This window comes from Microcaecilia unicolor, chromosome 3 (assembly GCF_901765095.1).
Source record: "Microcaecilia unicolor chromosome 3, aMicUni1.1, whole genome shotgun sequence".
In the NCBI taxonomy this organism is placed as follows: domain Eukaryota; kingdom Metazoa; phylum Chordata; class Amphibia; order Gymnophiona; family Siphonopidae; genus Microcaecilia; species Microcaecilia unicolor.
In genome coordinates, this window is record NC_044033.1 from 15,131,408 (window position 1) to 15,155,641 (window position 24,234).

The 24,234-nt window shown below is 48.0% G+C and overlaps 1 protein-coding gene across 1 annotated transcript in view; it reads right to left on the reverse strand.

Annotated features, from left to right (window-relative positions):
* The window catches only part of KCNK17 (potassium two pore domain channel subfamily K member 17), a 64,933-nt gene that overhangs the window by 5,499 nt on the left and 35,200 nt on the right, over positions 1–24,234 (reverse strand). The window contains exons 2-4 of the mRNA XM_030199258.1: positions 13,611–13,728; positions 11,226–11,392; positions 8,685–8,853 (exon numbers count right to left, since the gene is read on the reverse strand). Coding sequence (XP_030055118.1) covers positions 8,685–8,853; positions 11,226–11,392; positions 13,611–13,728 — 454 coding nt within the window. The remainder of the gene's footprint in view (positions 1–8,684; positions 8,854–11,225; positions 11,393–13,610; positions 13,729–24,234) is intronic.

Genomic DNA, 24,234 nt, shown 5'->3' on the forward strand with positions numbered 1-24,234 from the left:
GTATGTTTTCTCTTTCTTGAACCACATAATTGCAGAGTTTTGGTGCACCTTTAACCCGAGGGGTCTAGTTGTGCTCGTACGGGCTCTGTGCCCTACGCTCATTCGCTCCGTCACAGGAGATGTGATCGAAGTTTATAAAATCGCAAGCAAGGTGAAACAGTTCAATTAGGGAATAGTCGCTTAACCTTTCAAACACTGTTGGTTTCAAGGAGTGTCCTTTTGTTTTAGTGTTGTTTAAAACAGGTAGCGTAGCCAGACCTTCCGGAATGTTTTCAGGGGGAGATATGGTTTTACGCGTTTCACTATCCACATCATGTCGAACATTTTCTTTGTAGTGGATTTTGCGTGATTTCCAAGCGAGAGATGGTTATCTAATGTCACTCCAAAGATTTCTAAGTTATCAGATATGGGGATTGTGGTGCCGGAGATGTTAAAATTAGTAGGGAGGAGCACGGAGTGTATATAGTATTTAAATACTATATACACTCTTTTTGTTTGGGTGGAGGCGTGAGTGCTGAGGCTTTCCCCCTTTCATACATTTTTTGTACTCCCCAAGAGTGTACATAGTAATTAAAAAGTACTTTGCTTATTGCATGAGAGAGCAGTTTGTTGAGATTGATCTAAAAAGTGTCCACCAGAGGTCAGGGCTGCTCCATCTATACAAAATGAGCAGCATCTTTTCTGGTTTTATTAGGACTTAACAAGGATCTGGGTTTCCTAGCCCATTATCCTATATAATAATTCTCACCTCCAACAGGATGTGCTTGGGACCGTGCCTGCCGGAAGTGGTCTGCTAGGCAGGCACGCACTGACCTCAGTGACAGACAATTTGGCAAAGCAAAACAATCTGAGTGCTGGCCATTAGGACACAGGGTAGATAGGAGAGTTCTAAAAGACTGAAGGAACCGAAAGTGTTAAATGGGGGGAAAGGGGGGGAGTTCTGAACGACTGAAAGACATGAACATTTGGGAAAGGAAAACAATCTGAATGCTGGCCATTAGGACACAGGGTAGATAGGAGAGTTTTAAAAGACTGAAGGAACCAAAAGTGTTCGGGGGGGGGGGGGGGGGGGCACGTTCTGAATGAATGAAAGAAATGAAATTTACGAGAGGAACACAATCTGAATGCCGGGCATTTGTACACAGGGTAGATAGGACACTTTTTTTTAAAAATGAAGAACGTGAAAGTATTACATCTTGGGGGAGGGGTGAGGAGGAAAGTGGTGGGGTATCCGGATACTGGGCGTTAGGCCACAGGGGTACATAGACTTTTGAAAGCCTTAAGGAACCCAAAGTGTGGGAAGGAGGAGGGAACGGGGTGAGGGGCATTAGGAACAGGGGAGGGGGCCCTGTCACACACTCTCATTCTCACCCACACACTGTCACACAGACAGTCTCACTCTGTCATACACCCGCACATTCACTCTGGCTCTCTCTCTCAAACATACACACGCCCAGGAAAACCTTGCTAGCGCCCGTTTCATTCGTTCCAGAAACGGGCCTTTTTTACTAGTAAACCATACAGCTGTAAGTCTCTGTTGATCACCCCTCCCCTCACCTATCCACACCCATCCTGTTAGAATATCAATGATATGCTTTGATGTCCCCATGCATACCTCCGACCCACCCCCATCCTCCCACCCTGTCAGACTGTCATAGTAATGCTTGAATGTTTTCACTTATATACACTGTCAGCTAGCACATTTGCTTATTTCTGATCTGACGAAGAAGGGCAACCTTCGAAAGCTAATCAAGAAATGTATTAAGTTATGTCCAATAAAAAAGGTATCATCTTATTTTCTTTTCCGTGTTTTATTTTGTTTGATTTCTATTGATAACCTTAAGAGTGGACTAACATGGCTACCACACTCCTCTGGTTTTATTAGGGAAAGGGAATATATACTGCCTTTCTCTGGTTTTTGCAACTACATTCAAAGTGGTTTACGTGGAGGGGCATAATCGAACGCAAACGCCCATCTCCATGGGCGTCTATCTCTGAGAACGGGTATGTGAAAGGGCAGGACAAACCGTATTTTCGAAAAAAATGGGCGTCCATCTTTTTTCTGATAATACGGTTTGTGCCCGGCAAATGCATCGGATTTGTGCGGATTTGAGCTGGGCGGTTTCGTTTTTCAGCGATAATGGAAACCGAAGGTGCCCAGCTCAAAAACGACCAAATCCAAGGCATTGGTTCGTGGGAGGGGCCAGGATTTGTAGTGCAGTGGTCCCCCTCACATGCCAGGACACTAACCGGGCACCCTAGGGGGCACTTGTAACAATTTAAAATAAACAGTTAACTACCTCTGAAGTCCATAGCTCCCTTCCTTTGGGTGCTGAGCCCCCCCAAATCCCCCCAAAAAACCCACTGCCCACAACTCTACACCATTACCATAGCCCTTATGGCTGAAGGGGGCACCTACATGTGGGTACAGTGGGTTTTGGGGGCGGTTTGGAGAGCTCCCATTTACCACCACAAGTGTGACAGGTAGGGGGGGGTGGGCCTGGGTCCACCTGCCTGAAGTCCACTGCACCCACTAACAACTGCTCCAGGGACCTGCATACTGCTGTGATGGAGCTGGGTATGACATTTGAGGCTGGAAAACAAAGTTGTTAAAGTTGGGTTTTTTTGGGTGGGAGGGGGTTAGTGACCACTGGGGGAGTCAGGGGTGGTCATCCCCGATTCCCTCCAGTGGTCATCTGGTCATTTAGAGCACTTTTTTGGGACTTGTTCGTGAAAAAAAAAGGGTCCAAAAAAGTGACCTAAATTCGTGCTAAAAACGCCTTTCTTTTTTTGATTATCTGCCGAGGACGCCCATCTCTCCTCGGCCGATAAACACGCCCCAGTCCCGCCTTCACCATGCCTTCGACACGCCCCTGTCAACTTTGGCTGTTTCCGCGACAGATTGCAGTTGAAGACGCCCAAAATCGGCTTTCGAGTATACCGAATTGGACGCCCACGGGAGAAAGATGCCCATCTCCCGATTTGGGTTGAAATATGGGCGTCTTTCTCTTTCGAAAATAAGCTGGATAGTATATACAGGTACTTCTTTGTACCTGGAGCAACGGGGGACTAAGGGACTTGCTCAAGGTCACAAGGAGCTGCAGTGGGAATACAGCCCAATTCCTTCCCAGGATCAAAGTCAGCTCCACTAACCACTAAGCAACTCCTCCACTCCACACTAGGGTTTCTCTGGGGTGTTTGGGAGTCATACATTATTTCTTCCCTGGTTGTGGGACAAAAAGTGTTCAGGCTGTATTATGACCCTGCTTCCTGTTTTTAAAAAAAAAAAAAAACTCTCCCACCCTGAATTATCTTTTCAGGAAAAATTCTAGACCTAGTCCTTAGTGGAGCGCATGATCTGGTGCAGGAGGTAATGGTGCTGGGGCCGCTTGATAACAGTGATCATAATATGAGCAAATTTGATATTAGCTTTGAAGTATGCACAGGAAATCCAATACGTTAGCGTTTAACTTTAAAAAAGGAGACTATGATAAAATGAGAAGAACGGTGGAAAAAAAAAAAACTTAAGAGGAGCGACTGCAAAGGTCAAAAATTTACATCAAGCGTGGATGCTGTTCAAAAACACCATCCTGGAAGCCCAGGTGACATATACTCCGCATATTAAAAAAGGTGACGGAAGACCAAATGACAACCGGCGTGGTTAAAAAGTGAGGTGAAGGAAACTATTAGAGCTAAAAGAAAATCCTTCAGAAAATGGAAGAAGGAACCGACTGAAAATAATAACAAACAGCATAAGGAAGTCAAGTCAAATGCAAAGCGCTGATAAGGATGGTAAGAGGGTCTTTGAAAAAAAGACTGCATTGGAGGCAAAAACATATAGTAAAAAAATTTTTTTTAGGTATATTAAAAGCAGGAAGCCAGCAAAAGAATCGGTTGGACCGCTAGATGACCGAGGAGTAAAAGGGGTGATCAGGGAAGACAAAGCCGTAGCAAAGAGATTAAATGAATTCTTTGCTTCGGTCTTCACCAAGGAAGATTTGGGTGGGATACTGGTGCCAGATATGGTATTCGAAGCTGACGCGTCAGAGAAACTTAATGAATTCTCTGTAAACTTGGAGGATGTAATGGGGCAGTTCTACAAACTGAAGAGTAGCAAATCTCCTGGACCGGATGGTATTCATCCCAGAGTACTGATAGAACTGAAAAATGAGCTTGCGGAGCTATTGTTAGTAATATGTAATTTATTCTTAAAATCGAGCATGGTACTGGAAGATTGGAGGGTAGCCAATGTAACGCCAATTTTTAAAAGAGGTTCCAGAGGAGATCCGGGAAATTATATACCGGTGAGTCTGACGTTGGTGCCGGGCAAAATGGTAGAGACTATTATTAAGAACAAAATTACAGAGCATATTCAAAAGCATGGATTAATGAGACAAAGTCAACATGGATTTAGTAAAGGGAAATCTTGCCTCACCAATCTACTACATTTCTTTGAAGGGGTGAACAAACATGTGGATAAAGGTGAGCCGGCTGATATTGTGTATCTGGATTTTCAGAAGGCGTTTGACAAAGTACCTCATGAAAGACTCCAGAGGAAATTGGAGAGTCATGGGATAGGAGGTAGTGTTCTATTGTGGATTAAAAAATGGTTAAAAGATAGAAAAAAGAGAGAGTAGAGTTAAATGGTCAGTATTCTCAATGGAGAAGGGTGGTTTGTGGGGTTCCCCAGGGGTCTGTACTGGGACCGCTGTTTTTTAGCATATTTATAAATGACCTAGAGATGGGAGTAACTGGTGAGGTAATTAAATTTGCTGATGGCAAGAAGTTATTCAAAGTCGTTAAATCGTGGGAGGATTGTGAAAAATTACAAGAGGACCTTACGAGATTGGGAGACTGGGCGTCTAAACAGCAGATGACGTTTAATGTGAGCAAGTGCAAAGTAATGCATGTGGGAAAGAGGAACCCGAATTATAGCTACGTCATGCAAGGTTCCACACTAGGAGTCACAGACAAAGAAAGGGATCTAGGTGTCGTCGTTGATGATACGATGAATCCTTCTGCTCAGTGTGCTGTTGCGGCTAAGAAAGCAAATAGAATGTTAATGTAACCCAAGGGGTTAAAATAATCTTGACTGGGCTCCAGAGAAAAAATACGGGTTCTAAAGTGACATCACTCTGGGACAGCAGCTGAGACCTGGTTGCCTTGGCGACAGCTTGCTGGTCAGTTGGAAGTTGGGCAGAAACAGATGAAGAGCATTGGAAGTGAGAGGACGTATGGTGGTGATCTGTGATAGGGAGAGGAATAATTTGCAGTTTTCTTTAGGGAAGATATAAATGTCGGGGAAGACAGTGGAGACTGGTGAGAGTGAGAGGGACTGTGATTTTTGATTGGCACAGGTACTAATTGGGGAAAATGATAAGGAGGTCTGGGGGAGAGTGTGGAAGTTAAAGGGGTGTCTGAGGGGAGTTTGTAGGTGAGTTTAATCTGTGAGAAAGGAAATTTTAAAGCTACGTCTGTGTGAAAGGAGTGTGGTGTGACAGTGATCTGAAATAGGGGTTTATGAAGTTAAAGAAAATCCAGCTCTGTTATAAGGGGAAATGTGCTGACTTTATGTAAGGTCTGTGGGCTGGAATGTTGCGAAGTGCTAACTGATTATGGAATGAGTGACTGTGTGAGGCAGGGGCGTATCTGCGTGGGGCCACAGGGGCCTGTGCCCCCGCAGATTTCGCCCTGGCCCCCATCCCGCCGCCAACCCTCCCCCGCTAATGTTGTTTACCTTTGCTGGCGGGGGACCCCAACCCCCGCCAGCCGCCGAGGTCTTCAAAGTTCTTGTTCGTCGTCCTCCGTGGCCATGCTGTACAACGTGGTGCGACGTCAGACAGACTCCGAATCAGCAGCATACAGCATGGCCACGGAGGAGGACGACGAACAAGAACTTTGAAGACCTCGGCGGCTGGCGGGGGTTGGGGTCCCCCGCCAGCTGAAGAATTATTTTTAAAAGCAGGCGGAAACGGACCTCGGCTGGCGGGGGTTGGGGTCCCTGCCAGCAAAGGTAAACAACGTCAGCGGGGGAGGGTTGGCGGCGGGAGAGGAGGTGGAGAGAGTCGTTGGTGGCAGGGGGGGGCACTGGCAATGGCGGGGGGGGGAGTCGTTGGTGGCAGGGGGGCTCTGGCAATGGCGGGGGCGGGGGGTCGGTGGTGCCGGGGTCCAGATACGCCCCTGGTGTGAGGTGCTTGAGTGCAGTGCCAGAGCCTGCTGTAGCACTTTAGAATAGGGACACACAGTGAGACATAGGTTTTGCAGAGAGAAATCCCTTTGACTTATTTTATTTTAATTAGTGTATGTGGCCACAGTATTATGCACTAATTGCATGTCACCCAGGAAGCAGTTTATTCTGGAATAAATATAGGGAGTTTAGGGTTTTGCCTTCCAGTTTGTGTTATTTTTTAAAGAGAGGTTTAGGGAGAAGAAACCCGTGGAGCATCCTACACCAAAGATTTCTACAAGGGCCCCCACGCAAGAAAGAATCTGCTCTAATTGGCTACAGATTGATCTATTGCAGATAAGTGCCAATCCTAAACGAAAACTTTGTCAGTCTGAATTTGCTTAAAGCAAAAGTGAGAGTTAATAAAATCCTTACTTGAACTGAAGATGGTTCTGTAAACCAAAATTGAATGTGGAATTACATTTGTAAAGAAACAGTTTGTCTATACATTACATAGTTGAATATTTAGCTCAATTTGAAAATATAAGAATAAAAAACAGTATTAGCTTTCAAAGTCGTAGGTTTGATTCTTTTAAGTTTTGAGAGAACTGAGTTCAATTGGGAAAATAAATTGAGTCTAACTTCCTTATTCATCCTCCTAAGGTGAGCAAGGAGTTTAGTAGTGTTTTTTTTTGTATCCCTCACCCTGCTCCTGAGAAAGCTTCAGAGCGCCTGGCCCGACTACAGACAAAAGGCACTCTGATTTACTTTCCCGGAGGTTTGACGCTCAGGAAGGGGCAGGGCTTACATTAGGTATTATTAGGAAAGGAATGGAAAACAAAAATGAGGATGTTATAATGCCTTTGTATCACTCCATGGTACGACCGCAACTCGAATATTGTGTTCAATTCTGGTCGCCGCATCTAAAAAAAGATATAGTGGAATTAGAAAAGGTGCAGAGAAGGGCGACGAAAATGATAAAGGGGATGGGACGACTTCCCTATGAGGAAAGGCTAAAGCGGCTAGGGCTCTTCAGCTTGGAGAAAAGGCGGCTGAGGGGGAGATATGATAGAGGTCTATAAAATAATGAGTGGAGTAGAACGGGTAGATGTGAAGCGTCTGTTTACACTTTCCAAAAATACTAGGAGTAGGGGGCATGCGATGAAGCTACAATATAGTAAATTTAAAACGAATCAGAGAAAATTCTTCTTCACTCAATGTGTAATTAAACTCTGGAATTCATTGCCAGAGAATGTGGTAGGGGCGGTTAGCTTAGCGGAGTTTAAAAAAGGTTTGGACAGCTTCCTAAAGGAAAAGTCCATAGACCGTTATTAAATGGACTTGGGGAAAATCCACTATTTCTGGGATAAGCAGTATTTATTTATTTATTTGTTTATTTAATTAATTTATTTATTGTTCACTTATATCCCACATTTTCCCACTCATGCAGGCACAATGTGGCTTACAAACATTAAATAAAATACAGAATAGGAAAACTTAGAAGAATATACAAGGAGTATGCAGGGGGAGAAGCATCTAACAGGGTGAACTAGCAGGGTAGGAGCCAAGGAGGGTGCATCAAGCAGCGGTATAAAGTGAGGAGTAGGTCTTGGCAAAGAAGTAGGTCTTCAACAACTTCTTGAAGAGGGCGTGGTCCGCTTGAGTTTTAAGGTGTTGCGGGAGAAAATTCCAGTGCTTAGGACTCCAATAGCGGAAAGATGAGGCGAAGATCCTCTTGTACTTGACACCCTTACAGTTTGGGAAGTGAAGGTGGAGGAAGGAACGAGCAGTAGGGTTGGCATTCCTGGGCGGGAGGTCGATCAAGGGGTGCATATACTCCGGGACAAGTGTGCGGAACAAATCTCTAGGAAGGAAGTATCTGATATGCCGAAGCCTCCACATGGCGTGAAACATTTTTTTGGTGACCTTGTGCACATGATTGTACAAAATGTTTTGTACTTTTTTGGGACCTTGCCAGGTATTTGTGTCCTGGATTGGCCACTGTTGGAAACAGGATGCTGGGCTTGATGGACCTTTGGTCTTTCCTGTATGGTAATACTTATGTACTTGGGATTCTGAATGGAATCTTGCTATTCTTTGGGGTTCCAAATGGAATGTTGCTACACTTTGAAATCCTGCATGGAATGTTGCTATTCTTTAGAATTCTAGAATCTTGCTACTCTTTGGGGTTCTACATGGAATGTTACTATTGTTTGGGTTTCTGCCAGGTACTTGTGACCTGGATTGGCCACTGTTGGAAACAGGATGCTGGGCTTGATGGACCTTTGGTCTTTATGCCATTTCTCCCTCCCCAGATGGGATTGTTATTATACATTCCATACTATTTCTGCCTCCCATCCCACCCTTGCTGAGATTTTTGATATTTTTTATAGTGCAGCCTGTATGAGCTGAGGGGATGACCCCTGGATGTGGTTCTAGGTAGTGGCCCCATGGCATGGAGCGACCTTGTTCAGTCCTTTGGCTACACACGGTCATGCAGATGTAAGCCGTCACTCACCAATCACGTAGTCTCCGAAGCCAATGGTGCTGAGGGTGATGAACGCGTAGTAAATGCCTTCAGAATAGCTCCAGTCTTCTATGCTGTTGAACAATATGGGAGGCAACAAGAAGAAGAGAAGGAGGCCAAGTCCCAGGGCACAGGAGCCTGTCAACGCTTTGGCCATTCTCTAAAGCAGAAAATGAAAACAAGGATTAAAGATAACAATCCTCACCCTAAGCTCATGGCCAGCAGTGACAGGCTGTAGGAGAAGGGGAGGGGGGAGCACACTATAGTCAGTCAGTGGAGGACAGGAAGAGGGTGGCTCCTCCACAAGAGCAGAGAGAAGGTCTGCGCATTCCTCATTGGGAAGGGAGGAGATGGGACTGAGCATCTCAAGGGGGGCAAAGAAGGAGGCGCGTGCACGTATCTCTGAGGTTGAAGAAGAGGAGGGACTGTGCAGCACAAATGATCTGAGGAGAGAGGAGGAAGAGGCAATGTGAATGTTCAAGGGGAGGCGGAGGAGGCACTGAGCCCCTTGGGTGGGGGGGGGGGGCGGTGGAAGAGGAAGCATGCATCCCTGGGACAGAAGAGGTGGAGGGACACAACAGCACATCTGCCAAGGGGAGAGGGGAGGAGGCGGAGGAGGCACTGAGCCTCTTGGGGGTAGGGGCGTGGAGGAGGAAGCATGCATCCCTAGGATGAGAGACAACAGCACATCTGTCCAGAGGAGGAGACATTGTTCACATCGGGAGGGGGGGAGGAGGTGGAGGAAGCATGCATTCCTAGGAAAGGACACAACAGCACATCTGTCCAGAGGAGGAGGAGGCACTGAGCTCCTTTGGGCGGGGGGGGGGGGGGGCAGGTGAAGGAGGAAGCATGCATCCCTAGGATGAGACACAACAGCACATCTGTCCAGAGGAGGAGACATTGTTCACATCAGGATAGGGGGGATAGGGAGGCATTGTTCACATCGTGGGGGGGGGGGGGGAGGAGGAGGAAGCATGGATCCCTACGAAGGGACACAACAGCACGTCTGTCCAGAGGAGGATGAGGAGGAGGCACTGAGCCCCTTTGGGGGGGGGGGGAGTGGAGGAGGAAGCATGGATCCCTAGGAAGGGACACAGCAGCACGTCTGTCCAAAGGAGGATGAGGAGGAGGCACTGAGCCCCTTTGTGGGGGGAGTGGAGGAGGAAGCATGGATCCCTAGGATGAGACACAACAGCACATCTGTCCAGAGGAGGAGACATTGTTCACATCGGCAGAGGAGGAGACATTGTTCACATCGGGAGGGGGGGAGGAGGTGGAGGAAGCATGCATCCCTAGGAAGGGACACAACAGCACATCTGTCCAGAGGAGGAGACATTGTTCACATCGGGGGGGGGGGGGGGGGGGGGGAGGAGCAGGAGGAAGCATGCATTCCTAGGAAAGGACACAACAGCACATCTGTCCAGAGGAGGAGACATTGTTCACATCAGGATGGGGGGGGGGGGGCGGAGAGGGAGGCATTGTTCACATCGGGGGGGGGGGGGGGAGGAGGAGGAAGCATGCATCCCCACAACAACACATCTGTCCAGAGGAGGAGACATTGTTCACATCGGGGGGGGGGGGGAGCAGGAGGAAGCATGCATTCCTAGGAAAGGACACAACAGCACATCTGTCCAGAGGAGGAGACATTGTTCACATCAGGATGGAGGGGGGGGGGGCGGAGAGGGAGGCATTGTTCACATCGGGGGGGGGGGGGGGCAGGAGGAAGCATGCATTCCTAGGAAAGGACACAACAGCACATCTGTCCAGAGGAGGAGACATTGTTCACATCAGGATGGGGGGGGGGGGCGGAGAGGGAGGCATTGTTCACATTGGGGGGGGGGGGAGGAGGAGGAAGCATGCATCCCCACAACAACACATCTGTCCAGAGGATGAGGAGGAGACATTGTTCACATTGGGGGGAGGGGAGGAGGAAGAGGAGTAGGAGGCACTGAGCCCCTTGGGGGGGGGGGGTGGAGGAGGAAGCATGTATTCCCGGGGTAGAAGAAGAGACACAGCAGTACATCTGTCCAGGGGAGAGAGGAGAAGAAAGAGGCGGCATTGTGAACTTCCTGGGACGTGGGGAAGCATTATCCCTTGAGTGGAAGAGGAGGAGGAGGAAGGAAAGGGCATCTGTATCCATGAGAGGGGAGGAAGAGGGAGCATGCATGACTGAAGGGGCAAGGAGGAGAAGGGAATGCATGGACTGGGGCAGGAGACGGGTGATAAATATGCAGCGGGGAAGGAAGAGAGAGGGATGGAAAGAGTATGTATCCAAGCAGTCATGTTTTACATAGCGAATGCAGTAGGATCTGGGCAGCTCTGGGAAAGGGAGAGGGTGGCCCTGGGGGGGGGGGGGGGGGGGGGAGAAGGAGAGAAAGCTGATCAAGGAGGGAGGAAAAAGTGAGAGCAGAGGAAGAGAAATAGGGAGGTGATACCAGGGGAAGGGAAGAGAGGGGATGGCCTCTGGGAGAGAGAAGAGAGAATGGGGTGGACCAGGAGGAGGGGAGGGAAGAGAGAAGGGCAGCTCCTTACCGGCCGAGACAGCCTCTTCCCCAGTACACTGGAACAGCGATGAACCCAGCTGGACATCCACTGGCCAATGCGGTTCAGCAGGATAAGATTGAGAGGGATCCCCACCAGGGCATAGAAGATGCAGAAGATCTGACCACCGGTAGTGCTGGGGCTCAGGTTCCCATATCCTGCCCAACAGACACACAGATAAAAACTTGAACCTGTCCCACAAAAAACCAGCCCATCCCCACATTTTCCTTTCTATGGGTGCTAAGCCCCTCTAGAGGCAAGACATTATTAATCATTTATTAATCTTATTATACCGCTTTCGTTGCATGCAAATTGAAGCAGTTTACAATAACAGTAAAAAAACTAGAAAAACTCAGAAAAGTGGACAGAAAAGTGCTAAGCTATTCCATTCACATATAAAGTCACACGCAGAAGAAAAGAAAGCGATACAAGCATACCAAGACAAGAGAGGACAAATAGAGATTAAATACATCTATCAGGCTTGGTCCCATTGTCCACTGACTGGAGAATGTGTGTACAAAGAAGGCAAGAGTGTAACCTCAGCTCTTCTGAATACACATGACCCCACTTCCAAAATAAACTTTCCTATTCCCTGTGCAGCCTCTCAGATCTTAAGCTGAATCCGTGGCTGATCCGCCAGACTCCACTGAGGTCTGCTTCTAGCGGGACCACATTGCCTTCCCTGCTCAGGCAAACCAAGCGTTGAGGTGCTCCCCCTGGGGGAAATGAAGAAGAGTGCACCTCCCTTTTCTTTTCTGTCCTCATCTTCAGGTACAGAGGGGAAGGCAGGTACCCTAGAAGGAAGCAGAGGTCTCTGCTGGGATCCAGGTAGAGAATGACACAGGGACAAAGTCTGTCACCGTCCCTGCCCTGTCCCCGTGGGTTCTGTCTCCATCCCTGTCCCGTATCCGCGGGCTTTGTCTCCATCCTCGTGTCCCCGCAGACCCTGCCTCCGTCCCGCTCCGTTCCCCACAGGTTCTGTCCCAGTCCCATCCCCGTGGGCTCTGACCTCATCTGCAGAAGCCTCAAACACTTATGATTTTATATTTAAACTAGTAAAAAAGCCCCGTTTCTGATGCAAATGAAACGGGGGCTAGCAATGTTTTCTTCTGTGTGCATGTGGGAGTGTGTGTGTCCCTGCCCTCTGGTCTCTCTCCCCTCCCCCCTCTGAGTCCTTCACTGTTACAGAGCCAGCGATTTGATTTCGTGCTCTGCTGTTTTCCTTCACTGACTGTGTTACAGAGAGGGCGGGGCAGACACTCATAGGGAAACCGGATATCTCGCCCCCTTCACACTTCCGGCTGGAGGCTTCATAGAACGTTGGTGTTGCCTTTTATATAGAGAGATCTTTTTTTTTTTAAGTATAAAAAGGAACAATATAAATCAGAAATAGAAAACAATAATAACAATGAGCAACTATAATAACCCTCCCCCCACCCTCTACCCTTCCAACCCCAACAACAGCTGACTTCTACTGCCCCAAGCAATCCTAAACCACCCTGTTAAAATGTCCAGGGATACAAAATATAACCCACTAGTAAAAAAAGCCCCGTTTCTGATGCAAATGAAACGGGGGCTAGCAAGGTTTTCTTCAGAGTGTGCATGTGGGAGTGTGTGTGTCCCTGCCATCTGCCCTCTGCCCTCTCTCCCTCCCCCCTTGGAGTCCAGTCCTTCAGTGTTAAGTTTCCTGCTGTTCTGTGTTACAGAGAGAGTGAGGGCATCTCTCTCCCCTCCCCCTCTGAGTCCTTCACTGTTACAGAGAGAGGGATTTCGTGCTGTGCTGTTTTCCTTCACTCATGGGGAAACCGGATATCTCTGGCGCTTCACACTTCCGGCTGGAGGCTTCAGAACGTTGGTCTTGCCTTTTATATATATATATAGATTCTGTATACCCTAGTGGGAGAGAAATATGCCCTAAGATGCAGATGAATAAGAAGTCATCAAACAATCTCGGGGTTCAGTCTAGCTCTCCTGTCTTCCACAGTCCTTAGAAGATGTGCTGGTAGCAGGACGTACAGGATCCCCCCACGCATATTTTGCTAGTTGTGGCCAGCGTGTTTGCTTATTTTCCCAAAAAAATGAAAATATTGTCATATGCATCACTCAAATGTAAGTAACAGTCCAGTTTATTAACAGACTTCAAAGTAGAAAATGACACGGGGACAAACTTTGTCCCCCGTCCCCATGGGCTCTGACCCCCATCCCCGCAGGATCTGTCCCGATCCCCGCCCCGTCCCCACAGGATCTGTCCCCGTCCCCTCAGGCTCTGTCCCCGTGCCGTCCCCATGTCATTCTCTAGTACCAGGTCCTGATGAACGTGGGTAGTCTGGAAGTTTGAATTTTATTACAAAGAGTTTGCAGAGCTCAGCCACTCACCAATGGTGGTGACGACAGTGACACAGAAGAAAAAGGAACCGGCAAACTTCCACTTCCCCAGCACTGAAGTGGCGTTTTGCTGCAGGTTGATTCCAGTCTTGTAAGCTTCAATGATATCCTGCAGGGAACAAAGTTACAGGGCACAGGTCACTTCCCCTCTCCTGACACAACACACATCTCATCTCATGCAAATCACTGTCCATCCAGCATCATCTCGGTTCTTTGTAATTTAACTACCTACACAGACAGCTCACTTTTATTTACATACTGTTTAACAGGAAGCATGCAATACTCTAAACTGCAGAAAGAGCGAGAGAGAGCGAGAGAGAAGTAGTATCCCCAACAAATTTGACTACTGCATGAAGGATGCCAAGAGACGGGGCAGGGCCCGGGCAAACAATCTTAAGGCACCTCCCCACACCCCAGTTTGACTGTCACTTACTGCGTCTGCTCCCTCGGTCTGTCTTCTCTTTCCTGCTCCTGCGTGCCGGGACCCAGGTTAACGCGTACCCTGCTCTGCTGCCACAGGTCCGTCTTCCTGCCTCGTCCCCTCCTGCTTATGCGGAAACAGGAAGTACTTCACACAGAAGGCGGGATGAGGCAAGAAGAATGACCTGTAGTGGTAGAGCAGAATTAACGCGTTAATGTGATAACCCGGGTCCTGGGCCCGGCACAAAAGAGCTGGAGACTAATCCAGCCTTCTTCTGCCCGTGTATGCGTGCCTGCCCGCCTGGCACCAGAAGCCAGGATTCCCCTTTGGAAGCCGGGTTCGGGGGAATCCTGCCCCCCTACCCCCACCTAATCTAAACTTTTTTATATATATACTAGCTGTTGAGTCCGTTAAAACGGGCTATTGGGTTGCCGCTGCCCCCTCCCCCTGAGGTCGCCGCTGCCGGTACCCCCCCGAGTCGCCGCCGGCCCGTCTCTTCGCTATTCAACTTACATCTCCGGAGCAGGCAGATCAGCTGAGCTCCCGTCGGCCTTCCTTCTCTGCCTGTGTCCCGCCCTCGTGTGATGTAACGTCGGCGAGGGCGGGACACAGGCAGGGAAGGAAGGCCAACGGCAGCTCAGCTGACCTGCCTGCTCCGGAGATGTAAGTTGAATAGCGAAGAGACGGGCCGGGTGGAGGGATGGCGGCGGCGACTCCGGCGGTTCCCTCCCCTTCGCGGTTTCCCTCTCCGTCCTGCCCCCCCCCCGTCATCACGTATTGACGCGGGGGCGGGACAGAGAGGGAAGTCTACTGTGCATTTGCGAGTGAGCACGGTCACTCGCCGTTTATATGTTTGATGTTATTTATACATCAAGAGGATACAATACACAATCAAAAATGCAAGGAGCAACCCAAACAATTGCACAGTCTTCAACTCAGAAATCTATACAGCTATGGATAGTCCACGATGTAATCAACAAGTCCATGGGACCTTAAAAGAACTTGCATCCTGTTGAAATTTTTATGAGTATCCCTCCCTTCCAAGAAATCCCCCCCCCCCCAGCAACATCCAATCAACAGACACACACCCCTTCCCCCCCACCCCTAATGAGGACTGTGGGGGGGAGAAAAACACCTCCATCTAATCTAATCCCAAAATTTCTAGATCATAGTAACATGGTAACATAGTAGATGACGGCAGAGAAAGACCTGTACGGTCCATCCAGTCTGCCCAACAAGATAAACTCATATGTGCTACTTTATATGTATACCTGACCTTGATTTGTATCTGCCATTTTCAGGGCACAGACCGTAGAAGTCTGCCCAGCACTAGCCCCACCTCCCAACCACTAGCCCCACCTCCTCCCACCGGCTCTGCCACCCAATCTCGGCTAAGCATGTGCCGAGTGCCCGCGTTGAGAAAGAGGCAGACCCCACTAGGGGGATGCCGCCCACAAACGGGCGGAAGGCCAGCTGGGACAACTCCTAAGTGGTTTACAATTGACAAAGCCTTAACAAAGTAGACTAACATACAATATTATAATTTTAAAATACCCTAAAAATGACTAAGTCTATTCACATGCTAATTCATATTACAGTGCTACACATTCAAAAACCTCTTAAACAGATAAGTTTTGAAATTTTTCCTAAAGGTAACATAGGATCTAGCTCCAACGGTAATTCTTTCAAGATTGAAACTGAAAAGTATGAAAAAGATGTCTTCCAATATTTTGTTTATATTAAAACCCATGAGCGGCCCTGCACAGCGTAGCTGAATCACACAATGTTAACATACAAAACAATGGACCATTACATCCATTCCTATATTATGCCTAATAACATAGGCAGCTGTGAAACCATGACCCAGCCCCGGCAATCCCGCTTTCCTGTTCCACAACTCTGTCCCCCCCACCCTGGACCAGGCAGGCTATACAAAGCCCACAGAACATGCAGTCAATGGTAACAACTTGGTCACCGTATTTCAAAAAAAGATATAGCGGAATTAGAAAAGGTTCAAATTCGAGCGACCAAAATGATAAAGAGGATGGAACTCCTCTCGTATGAGGAAAGGCTGAAGAGGTTAGGGCTCTTGAGCTTGGAAAAGAGATGGCTATGGGGGGGATACGATTGAGGTCTACAAAATCCTGAGTGGTACAGAGTGGGTAGAAGTAAATCAATTTTTCTCTGTTTCAGAAAGTACAAAGACCAGGGGACACTAAATGAAATTACATGAAAACAAATAGGAGGAAATATTTCTTCACTCAAAGAATAGCTAAGATCTAGAACTCATTGCTGGAGGATGTGGTCACAGCGGTTGGTGTATCTGGATTTAAAAAAGGTGTGAGCAAGTTCCTGGAGGAAAAGTCCATAGTTTGCTATTGAGAAGGACATTGGGGGAAGCCACTCCTTGTCCCTGGGATCAGTAGCATTAATCTTGCTACTATTTGGGATTTTGTCAAGGACTTGTATCCTGAATTGGCCACTGTTGGAAGCAGGATACTGGGCTACAGGAACCATTTGTCTGACCCAGTAAGGCTGTCCTTATGTTCTTATGACATATTTATTTGTTATATTTGTACCCCGCACTTTCCCACTCATAGCAGGTTCAATGCAACTTACAGAGTAATAGGAATTACAAAGTGTAGTGCAGAGAAAACAGGCTAAGCTTAACAGAGCGATGGGGACGTGAAGATAGGTAATATTATAAGGGAGATGGAATCGAGGAGGTAGGAAGAGGTGCTAGGCTAGATTGAGATAATCAGGGGATAATCGGGCCAGGATAAGCATAGGGAAAAATAGGGGAGGCGTGGTCTGAGTCATTGCCGTTGTTACAGGATCAGGTGATGAATAGGTGGGATCGTAGGGTTAGGTCGTGGCGTTTGGATAAGCTTCCTTGAATAGATGGGTTTTCAGCGATTTTCTTAAGGGTAGGTACTTAATAATTGACATTACAAATCACGGCAAACAGGGAACCTGAGCCAAGCTTGTGCCAAATAACACAAACAATGGCATCTCTCGGCCCTGCCTGCCATACTAGGAAGACTATTTCTTAAGAACAGCTTGCAAGACGCCCCACCACTCAGCAAGGGATCCATCCCAGGTTCCTAATCCCAGTCATTACACATAATTCAATTCAGGCTCAGGTACTCCTGCCACCAGCCTGGTGTAGTAACTTGCCCCCCCCCTCCCCCAACCGTAGCCAGTTGTGTAGAACTATTGCATCAACAGCCAGCAAATCCCCAGCACTATCTAAAATCCTAACTAGATTTGCACATATTATACCAATGCTGTTAAATGTGTATATTCTTGATCCTGTTTCATGGTACTCCGATTATTACGTTTCAATTTGCTGTTTTCAAGCTTCTCTCACATTGTATTTATGTTTGGTCATTTTACTGTTTTGCGCAAGTTATGTCAGTCAAGGGCGGGACACAGGGAGGGAAGGCCTGAAGGGAGGCAATCTGCAGACTGCCGCTGTTGCGCTTCTTTCACACGGAGCGAGGTCGAGGTGAGGCTCTATGATTTGAATTCAGGGGGGCCCGGTCCGCTGGTGGACGGAGGGTTCAGGTGGAGGGGAGAGGCCCGGACTCGGGGAATTTTGTCCCCCCCCCTGCCCTCCCCCCTCTCGGCGGCCCTAACAGTGGACAACCCAGGTCACAAATACCTGGCAAGATCCCAAAAAGTACATTTTATACTGCTTACCCTAGAAGTAAGCAGTGGATTTTCCCCAAGTCCATTTTAATAATGGTCTACCGACTTCTCCTTTAGGAGGCCATCCAAACCTTTTTTTAATGTTTAACTACATTTTAATAAGTTAACTTCAAAACATCTCGGTTCTGTTTTTAAGTTCTTCTGCATTTATTGTTTACTGACTTACTAACACTCCAGCTAGACAGTGCAGTTCCCCTGTGATATAAGATACTTTGTTCTGGAGCAAGAGACTGGGATAAAATAATTGTACTGCGATTAGATAAAATGAGAAACTGTATTGTGATTGAATGGATAGGAAGAGAGTACTGTGATTGGATAAAATAAAATGAGAAACAGCACTGGGATTGGATGGATAGGAAGTACTATTCTGTGATTGGATAAAATGAGAAACTGCATTGGGAATTTTTTTTTCTTCTGCGTTATGGCATTGCTAGTGTTTGTTGTTGATTTAGGACTCAGTTACTGTTTAAATAAGCCAGAATGAATAGTTTAGTAGTGAGGGAAATTTATGAGAAACTGAGATTGATTTGGAAAAAGGAAGTGAATCTAAAATGCCCCTCAGAATAATGAGAGACACAAACTCCATGTGCCCAACCAAGAGGGCGTTTTGGGCTTATACGAAAAGACATCTCTTTATGAAAAGACTCCCTGTGCTTTTACCTACCATGAAGTTGAGACCTCTAGTGATACTGTTAATTGTAATGGAGCTGTCCTAACCGGTGGGGTAGGTAGCCAGAGACCTCGAACTGGAGGAGAAACTGATTGATGGAAGCTGAAGGGCAGTTTGATGTCTCTGGCTGGGTCACTGCCCTATTACTGGAATATACTGCAGAGCCAGGGCATGAGGTAGTCTCTGAAATAAGGAGAAGCAAGGGAGTCCCACTGATCCTGGAAGAGAACAGGTGGACTCAGAGGATCATCATAAGTACCTAAGTGTTGCCATACTGGGAAAGACCAAAGGTCCATCAAGCCCAGCATCCTGTTTCCAACAGTGGCCAATCCAGGTCACAAATACCCGGCAAGATCCCAAAAATACCCAGCAAGATCCCATGAGCTGGACCCTAGAGAGGGCAGGGATTAAGGAACGAGATGCCTGCAGGCTGGACCTATAATCCAGTGGCGTAGCAAGGGCGGGGCGGTGGGGGCGGTCCGTCCCGGGTGTCAATGGGTGGGGGGGGTGCTCCATCCCCCCCCCCCCCGGCGCAGCGCCTCTCACTACCCCCGACAGTCCCCACCTGCCTACCAGCTGAGCTCCGGCCGGAACGCCACTGAGTATAAAATAGTAAAAGTTACAATTTTTCTCCCCTAGGTTGAGAAAAAGCCCAATACCAGAGAAAATCCTGGCTTCTTGTACTCTGCTTCATCTTGTTTGAAGGAAGATTATAGCAGTGGCGTTCCGTGCTTGGCTGACACCCGGGGCGGATTGCCGCTGCGGGCACCCCCCCTGGCCCTTCACTACTGAGTCCCGCCCTCGAGGAAATAGGAAGTTATATCAGAGGGCGGGACTCAGTAGTGAAGGGCCAACGACGAGACGGCGGTTTTCTTCATTTAAAGTCAGCAGCGCTGCAGATTGGAGGTGCCGGCTGGCGCTCAGCTGGTAGGCAGGTGGGGACTGTCAGGGGGAGTGAGAGGCGCTGTGCCGGGGGGGGGGCGGGGGTTAGGATCCACGCCGGGGGGGGTGCCGTTCCACACCGGGGGGGGGGGGGTGCTGTGTTGCACTGCACCCGGGGGGGGGGGGTGCCCGCAGCGGCAATCCGCCCCGGGTGTCAGCCAAGCACGGAACGCCACTGCTATAATCTACCTTCAAACAACATGACGCGGAGAGAGGAGTACAAGAAGCCAGGATTTTCTCTGGTATTGAGCTTTTTCTCAACCTATGGGAGAAAAATTGTAACTTTTACTATTTTATACTCAGTGGTGTTCCGGCCGGAGCTCAGCTGGTAGGCAGGTGGGGACTGTCGGGGGTAGTGAGAGGCGCTGCGCCGGGGGGGGGGGGGATGGAGCACCCCCCCACCCATTGACACCCGAGACGGACCGCCCCCACCGCCCCGCCCTTGCTACGCCACTGGATTATAGGTCCAGCCTGCAGGCATCTGTTCCGGGGCAGAGGGAGCATGGAAATGAACGACGCTGACTGGTGTGTGGCACCCCCCCCCCCCCCAGCGGCATGCACCCGGGGCGGACCGCCCCCACCGCCCCCCCCCCCCTTGGTACGCCACTGTTTATACTGTGCATCCTTATCGATTCATTTTTGCCTTGTCAACTTAGTCTAGACCTGGACCAGACTATGAGCTCGTGGAAGTAAGTGTCAGATGGAATGATCCCAGGGCCAACAGCCTCCCAAGTCCAAGCTGGTCCTGTCCCAGAACCCTGAATACCAGCTGAACTGTGCTAACTCCCAGGAAGCTGTACCCCCAGGTCTCCTAACAGAGAATTCATACCTTGTGAGGGACCACAGTCTGTAGGTGCCACATTTGTACAAAAGATGCAGAACAGTGTATAACTCAAGCAAAAGCAAATGGCAAAGACCAAAAGAGAAGATCCAAATCCATAGAGCAGGCCCAGCATGGGGGGAAGGGACTGTGATGGATCTAGGAGACAGGGAGCACCCTATCATCTCGTTCCTTAATTGAGGTGGAGATAGGTACAAAAGGATCAGGGACTGGGCTGCGAGCTAAGGATCAGACGCTCAGATTGAAACTGTACCCTCTCCCTCTAACTTGTGTCACGTTTAACTACAATTGAAATAATTCCATAACATCACTTAATGAATTCTATTTTACGGCACTGAGATCTGGGGGTCTATCATTAACCCCAAAGTATTGTGAAATCCTGCATCTCCAGTTCTGTAAACAGATACTTCGCACGCACAGAAACACCCCAACAACACAAACAGAACAGAATCGAGGAGGTTGCTGGTTGAAATCCCAATGCTGCTCCTTGTGATCTTGGGCAAGTCACTTAACCCTTCACTGCCTGAGGTACAAAGTTAGATTGTGAGCCCTCCAGAGACAGAGAACGGCCCAGTGTACTTTTGAGCAGGGACTGCCTTTTCTTCATGTTCAATTGTGAAGCGCTGCGTACGACTGGTAGCGCTATAGAAATGATTTATAATAGTAGTAAATGATTTATAGTAGCACTTGAATGTGACTCACCTTGAGCTACTACTGAAGAAGGTGTGAGCAAAATCCAAATAAGTAAATGTTACTAGTACATTAGATACTAGAGGGCCAATGCATGAACCAGCAATTACAACCCTTAATTGAGTGGTGTGATAAAATCATGAGGAGGCCGAAACTGTGATGGACTCTGGTCTTGGAGACAGATCTGAGAAAAGAGGTTGGGTGGAAGAGCTGGCAAGACAAGAGCTGGTTCTGGGTTGTACCAGGCAATTTCGTATGCAGATCTACCAAGATGACAACTCCACTGGGCAGACAGGATAGGGCACTTCAGTCTTTATCTGCCATGTTGGCAATGTGGAGTGGAGGAGCGGCCTAGCGGTTAGAGCACCAATCTTGACATCCAGAGGTGACTGGGTCAAATCCCACTGCTGCTCCTTGTGATCTTGGGCAAGTCACTTGACCCTCCATTGCCTCAGGTACAAACTTAGATTGTGAGTCCTCCTGGGACAGAGAAATGTCCAGAGTACCTGAATGTAACTCAGCTTGAGCTCCTACTGAAAAAGGTGTGAGCAAAATCTTCTAAATAAATAAATAAGATTCTGGAATCTTAAAGAGTGACAAGATTCCATGCAGAATCTCAAAGAATAGCAAGATTCTGGAGTGGAGGAGTGGCCTAGTGGTTAGAGCACCAGTCTTACAATCCAGAGGTGACTGGTTCAACTCCCACTGCTGCTCCTTGTGATCTTGGGCAAATCACTTATCCCTCCATTGCCTCAGGTACAAACTTAGATTGTGAGCCCTCCTGGGACAGGGAAATACCCAGTGTACCTGAAGGTAACTCACCTTGAATTACTACTGAAAAGGCATGAGGAAAATCTAAATAAAATAAGTATTCGGATGTTTCCCCATGTACTAGAAAGAATATACAAAAGGAAGTGTCACTTCTGTAACAGTTCAACTACCACGCACCCTGTGAACTGACACAAAACCCTGGGAGAAAAAAAACATTCAATTCATACCTAGCAAACCTACCCTCTAAAATCAACAATGCCTCTGAAAAGCAGGCAGCGCAAACAGCGCGATGCTTCCCTGAACATCAATGCACGTCTTATGGAAAAAAAAAACCCAGAAGCTTAACTGCTACTGACTCTGCACAGAAAGACACAACACCTGACCTCGGTGAAACACACAAAGCACACAGACCCTCAGCAAACACAGAATCAGTTAGCACACAGAGTAGAAATTTCTAGAAAGAGGCAGACAAAAAATAGATAGACTGAACTGGAAACCTCAAGGAGCCAGACGCTGCATGCAGTGCACTACTGGAGAAACAGAAACGTGTTTCCGATTGGACTGTGCAAAATACAAAGATATCAGGTTCAGAGAAAAGCAGACTTCCCACAAAAGAACGAGCAGGAAAAACTTGAAACGGTAAAGGAATTCAAACATGCGTGGGATAAACATAAAGGAATCCTGTTCGGAAGGAATGGATCCTCAGGAGCTTAACCGAGATTGGATAGCAGAGCCGGTAGGGGGAGGCGGGTCTGGAGGTTGGGAGGCAGGGATAGTGCTGGGCAGACTTATACGGTCTGTGCCCTGAAGAGCACAGGTACAAATCAAGGTAAGGTATACACAAAAAGTAGCAAATATGAATTATCTTGTTGGGCAGACTGGATGGACCGTGCAGGTCTTTTTCTGCCATCATCTACTATGTTACTATCCTGAGAGAAAGAGGAGAAACAGCAGCTAAGCAGCAAAACATGTTGGACCGAATATTCAGCCGGTGGCAATCAGCGTTTTGCTGACTGTTGCTGGCCTTGAACCTGGAAACTCAACACTGGGTCATGACTGGGCTTTGGAATTGAATTTCTGTTACGTGCGATACTCAGCACTTAACCGGCTATGGGCCACCACATAACGATAGGAGTGACTTTTATGCGGTTAACCTAGCCAGTTAAGTGCTGAATATCGGCACTTAACCGACCAAGTGCTGACTCTGTTCCCAGAACACCCCCAAAATAGCCGGTTTACAGTTCAGTGCTAACCGGTTATTTTCATCATTAAAAAAAAAACCAAAACTTCAGTCCCTTCAGAACACCGCTATTCGTCTTCTTTGTCATGCCCGTTGCTTTTAAACATCACTGGTTACCTATGGAGTATCGGATAACTTGCAAAGTAACTCTTTTAACTTTAAATGCCCTTAGGGTGTAGCTACTGGACTATTCCATATTCCAGTGGCGTAGCCACAGGTGGGCTTGGGTGGGCCAGGGCCCACCCATTTATCGCTCAGGCCCACCCAACAGTAGAACATGTTTAGTGGTAACTGGTGGGAATCCCAAGCTCCGCCAGCTGAAGATTTCCCCCTGATGGTAACAAAAACGCTACTCTCCACGACACCGGCACCTGTGCATGCTCAGTTTTCAGTGCATGCCTGCTGCCAAGGTGGAAAGAAGCGTTTTCCCACCAGCTGAATAATTTTTTTTGGGGGGGGGGGGGGATAACACTTGGTGCCCACCCAATTCTTGCCTAGGCCCACCCAAAATCTGTTGTCTGGCTACACCCCTGCCATATTCCCCTACACGGGTGCTCCGCTCCCTCGATGCTCATTGGCTTGTTCTTCCTGGTCCAAAGCTCACCCATTACAAATCCACTAGGTGTTTGCGCCTTCTTCTTTCGATCTCCCCACACTTGGAACAATCTTCCCCACCCACTCCGCGCAGAATCCTCCCTCAAGATTTTCAAAGCTGATCTGAAGGCTTGGCTGCTTAGGCTGGCATTTGAAGTGTCTAATTCAGTGCAATTCATCAACTAGAGATCCTCTACTTTTCCTTTATCCTACTTGGTTTCTCCTTCGGCTTCCTTTTCTGTGTTTTTTTCTTTCATTGTGGGAGTGTTTACCTTTCCTGTCATTAACAGCGTTCCTTTCCTGTTTATTAGACTGTACACTGCTTTGTTCTGTCAAGGCAGCTTGAGCAGTCCAGAAAGTTTGAATAAATCATAAAGTATTTTGCATGTTGATCACAAGTCTGTCTTTCTGTTTCCACAATTTCTAGGCTCCCTCATGCAGCTGTTGCAGACTCTCTATGCAAACTTGCTCAGTTTCCAGAAGCTCAATTATTTATTTGTTGCATTTGTATCCCACATTTCCCCACCCATTTGCAGGCTCAATGTGGCTTACAGTATTCCATCATGGCATTCGCCATTCAAGAGTAAAGAAACAATTGGTATTGCATAAAGAGCAAGTATAACGTATTAGAATTAAGCTATTCGGTATATGAGAAAACAGTCAGGGTAACAGCAGTGGCCTACCAAGGGGGGGGGGGCGGTGGGGGCAGTCCGCCCCGGGTGCACGCCGCTGGGG